We start from the raw sequence: 15,894 nt of genomic DNA, 5'->3' as shown, positions 1-15,894 counted from the left end.
GGTGGCCACGGTGCCATCTGGGGATGGAATTTGCAAATCACACGATGGATGTCACGACTGAATTTCTCCTGAGATCGAAACCTCCCATGTTTGTAAAAAGTTGATTACGGGCGGCTCGTGGTTGAATCTAATACAACCTACACACATGATTTTTTTTCCCCTCCAGAAAAGCAATGTAACACCACGACTGTAATATGAAGAAGAAATAAAAGCCATATGTATTTCAATAGTAGATGCTCCAACATAATCTCACTCATGCTGCCCTGATTTATAATGAACTGGTTTGAATTTAAGAGAAGTTAAGTAAAGCAAGAGGATCAGGAGCTATTTGGTACGAGAAGGACAGGAAAGTGAACGAAAGAGCATAGGTGAAGGGGCTCATAGAATAACCCTGTACTTGGTGTATATTAAAACTGTGCAGAAATCCTGTATATTATAGAGTTAGGGTCTAGGCTTGGATAATTATGAGCACGAATGTGAGTTTTTAATCTTAAGAACGGATGGTAGGACATTCAAAAGTTGTGGGTGGCACGAGGATTCTTTATCTGGAGGGTCCCTTGCATCAGTGGGCAGCTAGCCACGAGCCCCCCCCCCCCAAAGCCAGGTGTCCCACCCTCACCCCACCATTGGGTCAGCCAAAGCATGTGGCTGTTTCTGCAATGTCCACCAGGGGGTGGTGCTGGGCTGTGGAGAACCACTGCCCCGAGAGGCCACATCCTCAAGGCAGGGGGCCTCCCCTAAGAAGTCTGAGCCCCCAGTTACCGGTGAGCTGAAGATCTCCTTCTCGTTGAAGATTAGATGCAGCTCCGCGGCGGGAGACAACTTTTCTACTTCCAGCCACAGCCGCACCTCTCCTTTTTCGAGGATGTCAACGTTCCAGCCCGAGATCAGCTTGATCACTGGGAGGATGGGAGGATGGGGACACGGAGGGGGTGGGTGGGGCCTCCTTCCCCCCTGCTCACTCCCAGGCCAGCCCCACCTCCAGCGCACCCTGGGCCTTGAGCGGGCAAAGTGCTTGAAGCTCTGAAGGCCACACCACCGGGATGGGGGCCTTAGGAGGGTTTCCATTTCAGCTACTCTAGATAGAAAAATTGTTTGAAGATCTTATTTATTTATTCATGAGAGACACAGAGAAGACATAGGAACTGGCTCCCTGTGGGGAGCCTGATGTGGGACTCGATCCCAGGACCCCAGGATCACGACCTGAGCCGGAGGCAGACGCTCAACCAACTGAGCAACCCAGGCGCCACCACTCTAGATAGAATTTATCTCAGAGAAGCATTTGGTGTTCCTATGGTTTTGAGGCCATGCTTCTCAACCTGGCTGGCCACTGGATCCCTGAGGATTTTCAAAAAACACCAATGTCTGGGCTCCATCCCAGAGGTTATCTGATGTGTCTAGGGCAGGGCCTGGGCATTGGGACTTTGAAAAGTTTTCAGAGAGATTCCAACGTGAGCCCAAGTGCGTGACCCCTGCTCCAGGGACTGCAGGCTACTCCTCACCAATGACGGGAGGCAGGGGTTTAGAGGATCCCAAATCCAAACTACTAAAGAGCCAATAATAATAATCATAAGGAGATGAAACCAACCACACAGCCCTCCTCGGTACCTTACCCCCTTCACACCCTGCTGGCCTCCCCCTTTCTCATGGACCCTGACCCTCTAGCTCTTGGATGCTCCTATCTTCCTCCCACCCCCCAACCCCCCACGCTCTGGCTCTCAACCCTATTCAGCTCTGCTCTGGACACCCCAGGGGGCCCAGCTTACCTGGGTTTCTGATCTCATGGCTCAACTTCTTCAGCTTGTCCAACTCTGGAACAGGAGGAACAAGGGGGAAAAGAGAATGAAAGAGAGAATGAAATGCTTGGGCCGTGGGGTCCATCCCAAGGGACTCCCCCCGCCAACCTGGAGTCACTTGCTACACAGGTGGTGATGATGAGCACTGTGGGCCTTGGCCCCGGAGCACCGAGGGGGATGTGGGGGGCTGCTGCCAGCCACCCCAAGATCAAGTGCCACTTCCTCAGAGAAGTGCCCACCATGTGCCAGGCTCTGCATTACCTCACTAGTCTTCACATAGGGCTGTGGGGCGAACATTACTGTCCACCTCTGAGCACTCTGGGCTCACTGGTTCCTGAGCCCCAGGGTTAACCCACTCTAATATGTTGTCCCGTCTTGAGGGGGGAGGCCCCCCATCCTGAGCACTTCAGTCTACAAGCCTCAAGGGCAGCTCAGCAAAGTTCTCTTCACTTACTGCTTCTGTGTATTAGGTTTGTAGGTTTGTGTCTTCTGCTAAGTTGAGCTCTGGACTTACATGAGTGTCTGGTACACAGTAGGTGCTCAGTAAATGTGTGTTGATGGAAGAATTGGCAGGGGGTAGAGGCCATACTTCGCTTTCCTTGTAAGCCCCAGAGTCCATAGAATCATCTGATGGTATCTGCATAACGTTGTTTCAGTTGGGGCAGCGAGGGACTATGATCTCCCTTTACAGATGAGCAAACTGAGGTCCAGAAAGGTGACATGACTTGTTCAACCTCAAACAGCCAGAAAACTATGGAACCGGAACTGGAACCTGAGCCTGTCTGGCTTCTTAATCTTTTATTTTTATTTATTTATTTATTTTTTTAAAAAAAATATTATTATTATTTTTTGGCTTCTTATTCTTAACAAAATCAGAGAGTCTCCTGTACAATCATCAGCGGGCAATGGTCTGTCCCTCAGTTACTCTGGAGACTGCAGAGCATGAGTCTTGTCATTTGTCAGCCCTGGTCCCAGTTCTGCTTAAATCAAACATGAACGACCCTTGAGAGGCAGCATCTACTCCCTGGTTTGTCACAGTCCCCACTGCTCCCTACTGTCATCCTCATTCTTCAGACCAACTGCCATTTGCAATTTTTTTTTTTTTCCATTTGCAATTTATCCTCACACTGCACTGTTGCATTTCCAGGGCTGCAGAAGAAGGTGAAAGAATGCTGGTACCTTTGCTTTTATCAAAAGTAGAAAAAGGAAAGAGAGACAGGAAGGATGTGAACTCCACCAAGCAGGGATTTTTGGCTGTTGCACTCACTGATGTAACCCCCAGGGCCTAGGACAGTGTCTGGCACACGCTAGGTGCTCAATAAGTCCTGATTAATCGCCTGGCTGACTGAATGGGTGGGTGAGGGCCTACTTCTTTGGAACTTGCTGCTGCATTAATTTTTGTTGCTTCTTGCCAGCCTCTGGGGATGTTTGTGTTTGGGACTCTCCATCAGGGCCTGTCTCTCCGAGGAGCTGGCGGTGGAGCGGAGGGCATTACCTTCCTCCGTCAGCGTGTGGCTGGCCGAGATGTCTTCATCAGCATCGGTGACCACCACGGAGTAGGTGCCCAAATCTTCAAGGCCAGGCTCTTTCAGGATGACCTTGGACCTGGCAGACAGAGAGAGAACACAGACTCAGTGAGGTGCCTCGTGCATCGGAGGCCTGGGAGTTGGAGGCTCTGTACCCCAGACGCACCCCTGGTCATGCTACGGAGCAGGGATGGTTGCCTCCTTACACCTCCCTGGGGCTCTCTGGCACAGGGTCTTCTACTGGCTGCACTGCTCTGTCTCTCCCCCCATGGCTCAAGTCATCGTCTGGACAGGGCCAAAGCCAGAGCTACTGGGGGTGGGGGAGTGCGACATGGGGGACATTCGACATCTGGCCCCTATCCCTCATTTTACAGATGAAGACGCTGAGCCCAGACCTCTTCCAAGAGCAGGTCACTGTTTGTGACTAGAAACCAAGGCTAGAAACCAAGTGCTTGTGCTCGCTTCGGCAGCACATATACTAGAAACCAAGTGCTTAGCGTGGCCTTGGAAGCACAGGTGCAAAGGCACACGCCATTCCTTGCAGAAGAAGAATCGCCAACGAATGTTGCCCGGTCTGCTCTTAAATGTACTGTCCCCTCATTTCTCCCTACGGTGGCAGGCAGCATCCTTAGGAGAGGGACCAAGCAGCCCCTGTCAGGCCCATTATCTGTGAGTCCCGCCAGGCGGTCTCACCCATGAGCTTCCGGCGACACGCCCGACAACATCTGGGACCTGTGGACTGGGTCCGCCACCTCCCACTCCCCTCACTTACTTGTTAGCTTTCTCCTCGACCCTGACCCTCTGGGGGTCTGGGGGGCCCTTGTAGTCCTTGGACCACTGAAACTCCGCCGAGTCAGGGGCCTCGGGGGCTTCGAAAGCCAAGTAGATAAAGCCTTCTTCATCCACCCCAACCTCGATCTCTCGGGCATCTGAGGGCAGGATCCAAGGGAGGGCACGGGACATTTAGAAGTAATAAGCCAGGTCCTACACCTCCCTGCTTAAACCTTCCATGGCTGTCCACGGTGCTTGAATAAAATAATAAACCCCAGTATCCTTGCGTGGCCTCCAAGGACTTGTGCGATCAGTCCCTTCTCGGCTCAGATGTCACACCTCCTCAGGGAGGCCATCCCTGACTGCTCTGGCTAAAGTTAGCCTCACTCCACCCTACCACCCTGTTCATTTCCTTTCTAGCACTTACTATCCTCTTATATGATCACCTTCACGTCATCGGTACCTGGCTTACTGTCCTTCCTGCCCCTCCCCCATGCTTGAGCAAGGGGCCTTGCTTTCTTGTCACTGCTCTGACCCTGGTGCAATGTGGGTGTCACCAAATATTCGTTGAATGAAGGAATAAGCAGAAGAATGGAAAGAAGATGTGCTTTAGAGTTTGCAGAGCGGAGTGATTCCATCTCATACCGGCTGTGTGCTCAGATCATTTAACTTCTGAGCTACAGCAAAAATCAGCTCTAAAGTGTGGGCAATGATCCCTCACCTGGGGGCTTGTCGCAAGGGCCAGGGCCGTGGGAGGACCTAGCACAGCACATGGTGTGTGTGGTAGGAGGGGACCTCAGCAGTTGTGACTGCAAGACAGACAAAGCCTCGTGTAGCATCTGGAATGCAGTTGGGTATTATTTTAAATATCCACAAAGGGTTGTGTGAGTTTATGAATTTGGCATATGAAAGAATGGAAGACCCCATCAAATAGAAATGTTCATATCTTGGGCTCCCACATAAATAAACGGGAGTGGGGGGTGGGGGAGAAATAGGCAAGAAGGAAAGGCAGAGCTAGAAGACGGGGAGGGTGGCAGTGGGAGGGGGCCCCGTCCTGATCCACCTGCTTCTCCCGACCCCCATCTGACCTCCGCCTGTCCTCGATGGCACAGTCTGGCCTTGTGGTGCCGGCGCCTCCGCCTGCCCCTACCTGGCTTGTCCTCCAGGAGTATGGGGTCGGTGGGCAGGGACGGCTGTCCCGGACCTGCTGAATTCACTGCCTGGACCTGGAACACGTAACTCTTCCCCGGCTGCAAGTCAGAGATCTGGGGGTGGAGGTGGGGGGTAGAGGGGTGGGTAAGGGTGAGCACCTAGGACGTCAGACTGGCCCTTCCTACAGCCCCGGCCACAGGGGCGGGGGGTGCAGGGAGCCACTCGCCTGTGGAACCCAGTTAGGGCACAGGCCGCCCTGGCGTGGGGAGCGGGCCCGGAGCGCCGTGCTCTGCCCAGGCCCAGTTTGTAGGGGTCCCCGGGCTGGAATCGCCTCCCGCGCCTACGCACCCGCAACTCTGTGCGCCCAAGTCACCAGCTGCCTCGCCCCCTTCCTGCGACCCATCTCTCCTCCGGCCATCACCCAGGGAGAGGCCTGGGCATCGTCTCCAACATCTTCTTCTCGAGCCCTACACGTCCACCCACCCGGTTCACGTCTTATGTCCCTAACGTTTCTCGAACGTGGCTTCTCCTCCCGGCGTCCCAGCCACGGTCCCGATGGAGGCTTCATTTCTGCTCTCCTGGACTGGTCCAGCAGCGTCCGAGATGCTGTCCCTGACCCTGGGCCCCTCTTCCCGCTCCACCTTTCCTTCCGCCAGTTCTTCCGAGGTGCCAGTCTGATTGCGTTCCAACCTTCCCGCGGCCTTCTCGGGAAAGTTCAGGTTTCCAGGTTTAGTTCCTAAAGGCTTCCTCATCGGGCCTTAGCCTTCTGCATGCCCCCTTCACCCCATGACTCCCTCCGGGTGCCCACGGTCACCTCCTCCGTTCCCCTCTCACGGCTCCACACCCTTGTCCTTGCTGGGCCCTCTGCCTGGAATGTTCTCTCTTTCTTGGTCTAGCCAACGCCTGTTCATTCTTGACCACTCAGCTCGGGCAGACTGAGGATTCCAGGAAGGGTCTCTCGCCTTCCTCCTTGGAACTCCTAGGATCCCTTTGCCCCCCCTCCCTGGCCCCCCGTCAATGGTACAGTGCACAGCATGCTGATTGCCTGTTGCCCAAAGACCAGGGCCTATTTAGCTTTTTACGTCTAGGACCTGGTTCCAGACGTGGCACTAAGTTGGTGTCAAGAGGTGTTTAGTAAATGACTGAGCGAATGCCAGCCAACGATCCGCAAGGCAGAAGTGGTGCCAAGGGGCCGAGGCCCGCCCAGTCCTTGCCTGGGCCAACCTCTGTGAGGAGGCAGAGGGACTGCCCATCCCGTGCGGCTCTCGGGCCAGCTGTCCAGCGCTGGCCGACTCTCCTGCAGGGAGCCTGGCCCCATGGGGCAGAAACTACGGAGTTCCAGAGCATTCCACTGGCCAAGGCTTATCCTCCCTGCTTCTGTGTGAGCTGGCCTTACTGTTATTTTTTCAAAATGAAAGTTTTCATTCTTTCTGATGATCAGAAAATACACCCTTGGGATAATATGAAGGCAATAGAGAAGACTATAAAATGAAAAGGGTTAACGCTCCCCTGGCAGCTGCACCCAGAGAGGTGACCAGAAATAACAATTTTGTAAAAATCTGTTTAGACTTTGAACTGCACATGAATCATGTAGAAACGTGACATGCACCATGTTTGTTAGTATCTTATTCTTTCCACATTGTTTTGGGCGTCTCCAACTTGCCTTCTTTTCTCTCGGTTGCTAACTGATGGGATGCTAACGGGTGGTCTCGAAAACTGCACCCCCCACCCCCTGGTGTGTAGTTTTTGCTGCACAAAGTGAGCTGGAGAAGCAAAATGAGTTGGAGAAGATATTCCCCTGTCCCTAGAGCTCCGGGAAACAAAATCTAATCTACATCACAGAACTGTCCTCACCAGTGTTCCTCCAAACACAGGTGGCCCGTGAGACATGCAGGCTGCTGAGATGGGCGTTGGGAGTGTGGGAGCGGCCTCAGGGACCCCGAGGCCCGGGATTCCGACCGATTGTCTATGGTAGCGGTTTGTGTCTGCTAAGAACGCTTCAATCGACCCTTTGTTTTCTGGCATGGGCAATTTCTGTGAGTTGGTGGAGTTAAAACGACCACCACAGGTGAATAAAACCAATGATTCTGCTAGATTTCTTATTTATCCCAAGAGTTTAGCCTTTGTTTCTCATTTAAATTAAGAAAGACATATCTGTGTATATTTTTATTAATGTATGCGCTCTCTCTGTATATGCACTATGTTATCAGACATAAATATCCTACTTTATATTCTGCTTTTGCTTCTTAGCCACATATGATGGATATATTTTCATGTCAATACATACACATCGGTCTATGTCATTGTCTATACCATTGTCATTCCTTAAACACCCATAGTCTTTACACCACCTGGCACAGGTTTCTGCTTGAAGGACGCACTGATTTATTTAAGCAAACCTCCTATTGATGGACATTTGAATTTTTTCCAACTTTTGCCTTTATAAACAATGCTGCAGTGAGCACCGTTGTCCTTAGGCCTTTGCACACTTGCTTCATTATTTCCCTACAATCCAATCCCAGAAGCCGAATTCCTGGCTCAAGGGATATGCATACCCCAATGCGGACATACCTGGCTGATTATAAGTGAGGGTTGAGGGAGGAGTTTGCCCAGCTTGGAGCAGGTTAAGACAACCAGCCAGCCAGCCCGACTTTCAATTTCCTGTGTGACCCTGGATATGCCACTTCCCCTCTCTGGTCCTCTGCTGACATTAAGTGAGGGCAGTGATCTCTGAGGGTCCTTCCAGCTCTGATGTTCTGTAGTCCTGTACTGTTCAGTGGACGGGAAGGCTCAGGGTGGGTAGGGGGGAAGAAGCAGGGACTTACCCTCAGGTGGGTGTTAGAGATGAGGTCTGGGGTGACTGGCTTCCATTGTTCAGAGCCTTCCTCTTGGACACTGATGCGGTAGCCCGTGACCGGCCCAGCTCCAGTGTACAGTGGGGGCTCCCACTTGAGCATCAGGGAGGTGGCCCGTACCTCAAACGCCTGCACGTCATACGGGGGACCTGTAGGAGGAGGGTAGAGGAGGAGTTGGCCAGCCAGCATTGGGCAGCAAGGCAGTCATCAACCTTGTCAAGCTGTCAGTTACAACAGGGCCTGGAAGCGCCTGCCCTGGGCACAGTGAGGACCTGGCAGGCCTTGGCGTCATGACAAAGCTTGCTCTTGGCCTGGGCCTGAAATAGGGTTAACTCTTCAAAATGTGCTCAGCACCACTTTTTCTGGAAGTATCTGTGATCTTTCCCTTTCCTAACCCAGGCAGCAGTAATGCTTCTCACGTCTTTGGTGTTTTTGTGATTAGTGGAGGGGCCAAGGTGTGACCTCCAGAGTCAGATCACTGGAGTTCATGCCCTAGCTTGACCCTTTCAGGCCATGGGGACTCTGGGTAAGTTATTTAGCTCCTGTGTTCCTGTCTCCTCATCTGTAAAATAGAGATAATGATAGTTCTTATAATCTAGTGCTGTTATGAGAATTAATGGCATAATTTATGAACTCTGTTGGTACATGGTAAATACCCAATAAATATCAGTTGTTTATAATTATTGTCTAAAGCATCACACATGCTAGTTATCTACAATTTGCTTGAAAAAACCAGCACTGAGCTGAACGGAATGATGGAAGGTTGTGATCCTTCCTTCCTAGATAGGAGATGGGGGCTCACTTGGGGAAATCTAATGGGGTTGTGGGAGTGGCATGTGGGGTGTCGGTCACCCTAGCAGTGTGCCCTTGGGGTTTGACATTGGTCTGTGGCCAGAGTCAGAGCTCAGATGGTGTGTTGAGTTAGGGGATAATTTTTGCTGAAGTTACAGGGCCAGATGATGGCCAAGGTCAGGGGTCCTCTAAGGCAGAGTTAAGACTGTATCAGAGATTACAGGGTCTCTTGGTGGAAAGGGCCAGTGGTCTGGGGCCTGGGACCAACAGAGCAAGCTTGGATGCATAGAAAGCTCAGTGATTCTCCTTTTACTGGTTGGACTGGTGGGGAGAGAGGGGGAGCAAGAGCAGGTACTGAATTTCGGCATCTTCAGACCTCTCACCTGGTTGGGGCATCGTCCACTCTTTGCACTCGAACAGGCTGCTGGGCGCTGATAGTTCACCAACACCTGCCCAGTTTGCTGCCCGGGCACGGAACTCATAGAAGTGGCCTTCACGAAGGTTACTGACCTTGAGGAGCAGAGACAGATGGTGACAAATGTGAAAGGTTGTGACCCCCCCTCCCTCCGCAGAGCTGGGGCCGAAGGGGAAAGCGGTACAGTGACAGGGGAGAAGTCAGAGCAGGAAGTCCATGGGGACTTAAATGAGCTCAATCAAGTGAATCTGTACTTGAAAATTAGCCAGATTATTGAGTCCAGGGAATCTGAGGCCTCTCTTGACTTCTGAACCTCCAATAGTGACCTCTGGTCTCCACCTGCATAGTCCAGGACACCAAGCCAGTGGCCCCATTCCAGGCTTACCTTGCAGACCCGGGTAGGGATGGGCTGCTGGTTGACTGGGTGCCAGTCCAGCTCCTCTGAGTCATGCTGGTCCAGGAAGTAGCCCAGGATCTTGCCACCTCCACGACGCTTGGGGGGCTTCCACCCAATGACCATATCATTTTTCCCACAGTTCAGAAGTGCGAAATCATACGGGGCGGATGGTGTGGCTGTGGGGAGGGAGGAGGTGAGGATTGCTGCTTCCTAGGGGTGGCTGGATTGGGCAGTGGGGCCTGAGAGAGCCAACAAGCCTCCTGCAGTGGATGCCCACCCTGCTCTGGGGGTACTAACTTAGCCAGCAGCATTTGCTGGTAACCCAAACTCGGCTACTTGGAGGGCACCTGGGCCTCAGAGCTAGTCAGACATTCCCCTATGGCCTCAGACCATTGTCATTTCTTCCCCAAAGGAAAGTGTGTGTGTGTGTGTGTGTGTGTGTGTGTGTGTGTGTGTGGATCAACTCTAGAACCCCTCAGAGGATTTATACCCCCTTGGCCTCTGGGATTGGACCCTCCAAGATGTGGTCTCTCTCTGGCCAGCCCTGCTGTCTGCCCAGCCCAGGGCTGCCCCCAAGAGATGTGCAGGCTGCACCTGCCCTTTGGACTTACCCAGAGCCTGCTTGACCCTGATGGGTTCGGTGATGGCTGAGCTCTCACCTACCCCAGCCTCGCTGACTGATTTGACACAAAACTCGTACTCCTTCCCTGTCCTTAGCCCGGGAACTGTAAACCTGGAAGGGAAATGTGCAAGCTTTCAGGGAGGGCCAAACAGCTTGCAGGCATCCCTGAACTTTCTAGAACAGCCCACCAGCAGTAGGATTTGACATTTGGGGTCAGTTCTTACCTAAAAGATATTGCCCCTGCCGCTGCCCCCAAAGCGATGCCTGCACTCTGGAGGGTGAAGTTATTAAGATTCGAAACATTGAAGGAAGTTGGTCAAAGGGTACTAACTTTCATTTATAAGGTAAATCAGTGCTCGGGTTGTAACACACATCATGGTGAGCACAGTTAATACCATTGTGTGATATACAGGAAAGGTGTTACGAGAATAGATCCTAAAAGTCCTCATCACAAGGAGAAATCAGTTCTTTCTTTTCTTTTTAGCGTATCTATATGAGATGATGGATGTTAACTAAACCTCTGGTGGTTATTATTTCATAATATGTGTAAATCAGACCATCATGCTGTCCGCCTTGACCTCACACAGTCATGTATGTCAATTCTTTCTCAGTAAAACTGGGGGGAAAAGATTTTAAAGGGTCTGGCTCATTTAGAGCCCACCATTAGAATACAAATATGCTGGGAAAGCTAACCATTGAGGGCCCAGGTAGCCAGCCCCTGAGCTGTGCTACCTGGTGCATCTCTAGAACTTTGGGCCTCAATCTTGAAACACAACAGTGGCTCTTATCATGAGTGTTGTGATTCTAAAGCTGGAAGTCCATTTAAATACCCTCACGGAGGGGCGCCTGGGTGGCTCAGTCAGTTGAGCACCCACCTTCAGCTCAAGTCATGATCCCAGGACCTGGGATGGAGCCCCACATCACAGCTCCCTGCTCAGCCGGACATCTGCTTCTCCCTCTGCCCCCCTCCCCATTTGTGTTCTCTCTCTCTCTCTCGAATAAGTAAATAAATAATTAAATAAATAAAATCTTTAAAAAAAAGACTCTCAAAGATAATTGTCATGCAGACACACTCTGGTGTAAAGAAAAATGTCCTCACCCTGTCCCTTCTTGATAAAACCCTTGATGGCAGACATAGCAACTCGTTCCCTGCTCAGGGACATGCTAACGGGGAAGCACACCTCAATAAGAGGGATGAATCACCAGGGGAATGAAGCTCAGGGAATTCCTGATCAGGTGAGGCTGGGATGGCTCCCTGGACCAGCCCCTGTTGACAACAGATGATGACGATGACAGCTGTGACGGCAGCCATGCACATACGCCTGGCACTGGCTTTCCCTGTCATCTATGCAAACTCGAGCACTTGTCACAACACCTTCTGAGGGAGGTACGGTGGCTTACCCGTTTTGGAGATGGGGATGAAATTGAATGTTGGGATGTGGGAGGGGCCCTTGTGGATCACACTGTCCAGTTTCTCCCTTTTATAGGTGGGAGGGGGCTCCCCAAGAAGCAAAGAGGTGAGCCAAGAGCATACGGCCAGTTAGGAACTCGGCCTGGACCGCTGCCCGGTGTCCTGAATCCCAGAGAAGAGCCTGCCCTTTTGCTAGTCATTCATTCAGACACTCAGATGGTGCTTGAGCATCTCCAGTGAGAGCCAAGTTCTGCGGGGTTGGATAATACAGCAGGGAACCGGACCCCCACAGCCCAACGGGGCTCCCTCTACACCATCACACAGGCAGCACCCGTGGGCCGTGGTGGTTGAGCAGTGGAGGCTGGAGCCTCTCTCCAGCCATGACACACATAACCAGTGGCATGCACACATGTTCTCTACAAACCAGAGGAGCGTGCCACCCCCCCCATGTATGATATATGTCCCAGAGGTGCCACTCCCTTCAGGTGACTGTCCCACAACCCCTGGCTCCCCTCAGGGAAGCATATTGAACGCAAGTTGGGGGAGAGATGTCATTCTAGGAACAACTTGGTCAAATCTGTCAGAATTTGTAAAAAAAACCTGATGATTCTCCAATTTGGGAACTTTAGTAATAACAAGTTATGAGTGACCCCTCATAGCTGACCATGAGGCACCAGAGACTTGTGGGGTACACGGTCCTGTCCTTTCTGGGTAAGATGATTGAAGGCCTCATGTCCAAGGGGAGTCCAGCTGGCGGTGCTCAGGGCCCAGCCAGCCGTCTGATGGAAATGGAAGGGATGGGGTATCACCACCCAAGCCCCTGACCCCACAGAGCCCCCAGGTGACAGAAGTCATGAGCCCAAGAGCCTCAAGGTTTACCATTCCTGCAAGGACCAGGGCCTTGTAAGTGAAGAGGGAGCCTCAGCGGGGAGGAGAGTCTGGTGCTACCCCCTCCAGCTGACAGAGGATCCCAGGCTCCGGGAGGGCAAGTGTCAGTGCAGGGGCACCAGGCGGGTGAGGGGTGCGTGGCTGCATCCTCTGCCCTCTCTCTGTCTCTAAGCTCCTGGACCGACAAGACCCAGTCCGCCACCTCTGCAGACAGCAGGCCCTCAGCCAGTGTTTGTGGAATAAAAGGCCATTCGGGTCAAGTCCCAGTTTTCCGCTACCAGCTAAGGGGGTTTGGGCAAGTTACCTAAGTGCTCTATGCCTTAGTGTCACCATCTGTACAGTGATAACAAAAATACTAGTCCTAGGGACGCCTGGGTGGCTCAGCGGTTGAACTTCTGCCTTCGGCTCAGGTCGTGATCCTGAGTCTAGGGTTCAAGTCCCCCATCGGGCTCCCTGCAGGGGCCTGCTTCTCCTTCTGCGTGTCTCTGCCTCTCTCTGTGTGTCTTTTATGAATAAGTGAATAAAATCTTTAAAAAAAAAAAAACTAGTCCTAAACTCAAAGGATGGCAGCTAGACTAAGTGACCCAATATAGAAGAGCTCGGACAGCGCCTCATTGTCAAATGGCAGGTGCCAGGATCCTTAGGGCTCATCCTTGCAGGAGGTGGAGTTAGGGGGGAGCAGACTCACTTGTGGCCCTGGATGGGCTTGTTGTTAACCGTTTGCCACTCGGATGATCCTGCCTGACGGGAGTAGATGTAATAACCCTGGAGCTCTGGGGCGTCTTTCACAGGTTCCCAGGTCAGGGACACAGACGTCTGTGTGTCCCGGAACGCTTGAACTTGAGCTGGAGGACGGAGAGTAGCTAAAAAACAGAAATGTGGGCTGTGTGAGGAGGCTGAGTGACCCGGCCTAACAGACTGGGGAGGGAGGGGAGGTGGGGAGAGGCTGCGTGGAGCCCCCACTGAGATCCAGGCCGATGGGGGTGGGGGTGGCAGACATGCCCTGGGGCATCAAGAGTCCCCTTCCTCCCCCCTCTCCCCTCCTCTCTGCTTCCTTACCAAAGCCTCTGTCATTAATCCTTAGTCTCTGTCCCCTCCCCCGCCATGCTCTCTCTTTTGCTTTTTTTGTGTTTTCTCATTTTTGTATAATTTTACTTTTCTAACACAAGTAAGTGTTTTTTCTTTTGTCCTCCCTTCCCTCCCATCCTCTCCTCTCTTTTTCTCTCCTTTCCTTTACTGAACTGTACTGGAACTTTGCCCTAAACTTCCTTGTGGTCTGATCACACACTGCTCACTGGCCAGACCCCGAATCACGTCTAAGTGTTAATTGGGCCAGAATGAGAGGAAAACATCACTTATTCACCAACCCATTCATATTTGCTATGAGTATATATATAATATGCACACACATAATACATATGCATACATATATCTGTATGTGTGTATATATATATTTCCTAAATTACTGGACCAGAGCAAATCTAGGACTCCGCTATCTCCCCCACACGGGCCTGCAGCACACCGGACTCCTCTGGAATAGGTAGTGCTGCAGCTGGGCTCTGTAAAGGGCCAGTCAGTCATGACAGCTGCAGGGAACCTTCTGATCTGCTCTTATCAAAACTCGAAGAACCCCAGAATCCAGAGGCCTCAGAAGAGGGAGGGGCCGCAGGAGGTGGGGACCAGGGTGGCACTGCACGGGGGAGAGTTGGAGGGGCAGAAGTGGGAGCGATAGCCAGGCCTTTGGAACAACATGTTTGGCAGCTGAGGACACCGAGGTTCGCAGCTAGGAAAGGACTTGCTCAGGCGCACGCTGCGCTGTGGCTGAGACGTGTCCTGCCCGGTGAGCCAGAGCTTGGGGTGGGACAGCTTAAGAACCGAGGGACCACCTGCTCACACTGGGCCCCTGCGTCGGACCAGCTGGATCCTGCAATCTGTGAATTATTGATCTGGAAAAAAAATTCCCATACTCTCACAAACTCCCCACCCGGAGAGATGGGATTCCTGATGCTCTGAAGCTTGATAGGCCTGAGATCATGTTGCTTTTCAGCTTCATGATGGGTAGAAGGGGTCAGGGACTCTGAGTATGGCTCTGTCCCTGCAGCGACAGGTCCCAGTGGCCTGGTCTGGGCTGCCCCCATCTCCTGCATCACATGGGTACCTGGCTTCCCCCTCAAGGCGATGGGCTCGCTGGGCTCCGAGGGATCGCTCATGCCATACTGGTTTATTGCTCGCACTTTGAAGACATAGGACTTCCCTTTTTCCAGATCCAAAAGGGCGAATCTTGGGGATTTCACAGGAGTTTCTGAGTTGATGGCCTCCCAGGTGCCACTTCCTATGACTGACTGTGACAAAGGAGAGAAATACACACCGGTTAAGCAGTTGCCTGGGCCGAGGCTCTGGGCCGGGGCACTTCCACACATGCTCTCATTAACTTCTAAGCCCAGTCCCGGGCGGCCTCTGGACACTGAGCTCTGGACCCAGCAGCCTCCTCCACATCTCTGCCTGGATGCCTACTGAGCATCCCACATTCAACATATCCGGAACTCCACTCTGCATCTGTCCCCAAACCCATCCACATTTGGTTGTGGGGACCCATCCTTCCCGTGGCTCAGGCCAAAAGCCTTGAAGCCATCCTGGACTCCTGCCCTCTGTCCCTCACACCCCAAATATGCTCCTTCAACAAATCCAGTGGTCTCCACCTTCAGAATTTATCCAGGATCCAACCATGGCTTACCGCCCTAATGCTCCTGCTATAGCCTTGATCCAAGCCGCCATCATCTCTTACCTGAACTACATCACTCTTTTCTCCAGATGATGGTCAGAAGGATCCCTTCACAACACAAGTCAGATCACATCCCTGGCTGCCCACAGCCACATCTCCCTCAGTGCAACAATCTTTGCCTGGGATGTTCTTCCCTCTAGAAACCTCTGGTGGGCTTCTCATTCAAAACTCACCTTCTCAGGGAGGACTCCTCGGTCCCCCGTCTAAAATGCCAATCATCCCGTCCCCTAACACTTCAAACCCCTTCCTTGATTTTAGTCTTTCTCCTTAGGGCCTACCACTAATTAATTTGCTAAGTATTTTCCTGATTTATCTTCTTAACAGTGGTCTCTGCACCCCTGACTCAGAGCTCAGCTCCATGAGGCAGGGTTTGTTTGTTTTCTCCACTGCCATGTCCCCAGGGCCAGGAACAGCACTGGCACATAGGGGGTGCTCAGTCTATGTTTGTGGGACCAATAAATGGGAAAATGAATGAATTCTTACGATA

The 15,894-nt window shown here is 52.2% G+C and overlaps 1 protein-coding gene across 1 annotated transcript in view; it reads right to left on the bottom strand.

The window, feature by feature from the left end:
* The window catches only part of MYOM3 (myomesin 3), a 48,289-nt gene that overhangs the window by 10,766 nt on the left and 21,629 nt on the right, over window positions 1-15,894 (bottom strand). The window contains exons 15-25 of the mRNA XM_025447503.3: window positions 14,784-14,967; window positions 13,314-13,488; window positions 10,316-10,437; window positions 9,693-9,880; window positions 9,276-9,402; window positions 8,071-8,249; window positions 5,244-5,358; window positions 4,095-4,251; window positions 3,292-3,401; window positions 1,767-1,811; window positions 763-899 (exon numbers count right to left, since the gene is read on the bottom strand). Of these exons, the coding sequence (XP_025303288.1) occupies window positions 763-899; window positions 1,767-1,811; window positions 3,292-3,401; window positions 4,095-4,251; window positions 5,244-5,358; window positions 8,071-8,249; window positions 9,276-9,402; window positions 9,693-9,880; window positions 10,316-10,437; window positions 13,314-13,488; window positions 14,784-14,967 (1,539 nt within the window). The remainder of the gene's footprint in view (window positions 1-762; window positions 900-1,766; window positions 1,812-3,291; window positions 3,402-4,094; window positions 4,252-5,243; window positions 5,359-8,070; window positions 8,250-9,275; window positions 9,403-9,692; window positions 9,881-10,315; window positions 10,438-13,313; window positions 13,489-14,783; window positions 14,968-15,894) is intronic.

The sequence above is a fragment of the Canis lupus genome, chromosome 2 (assembly GCF_003254725.2).
Source record: "Canis lupus dingo isolate Sandy chromosome 2, ASM325472v2, whole genome shotgun sequence".
Lineage (NCBI taxonomy): Eukaryota > Metazoa > Chordata > Mammalia > Carnivora > Canidae > Canis > Canis lupus.
The sequence above is the reverse complement of the archived record's forward strand: the minus strand, read 5'-3'. Positions and strand labels throughout refer to the sequence as shown.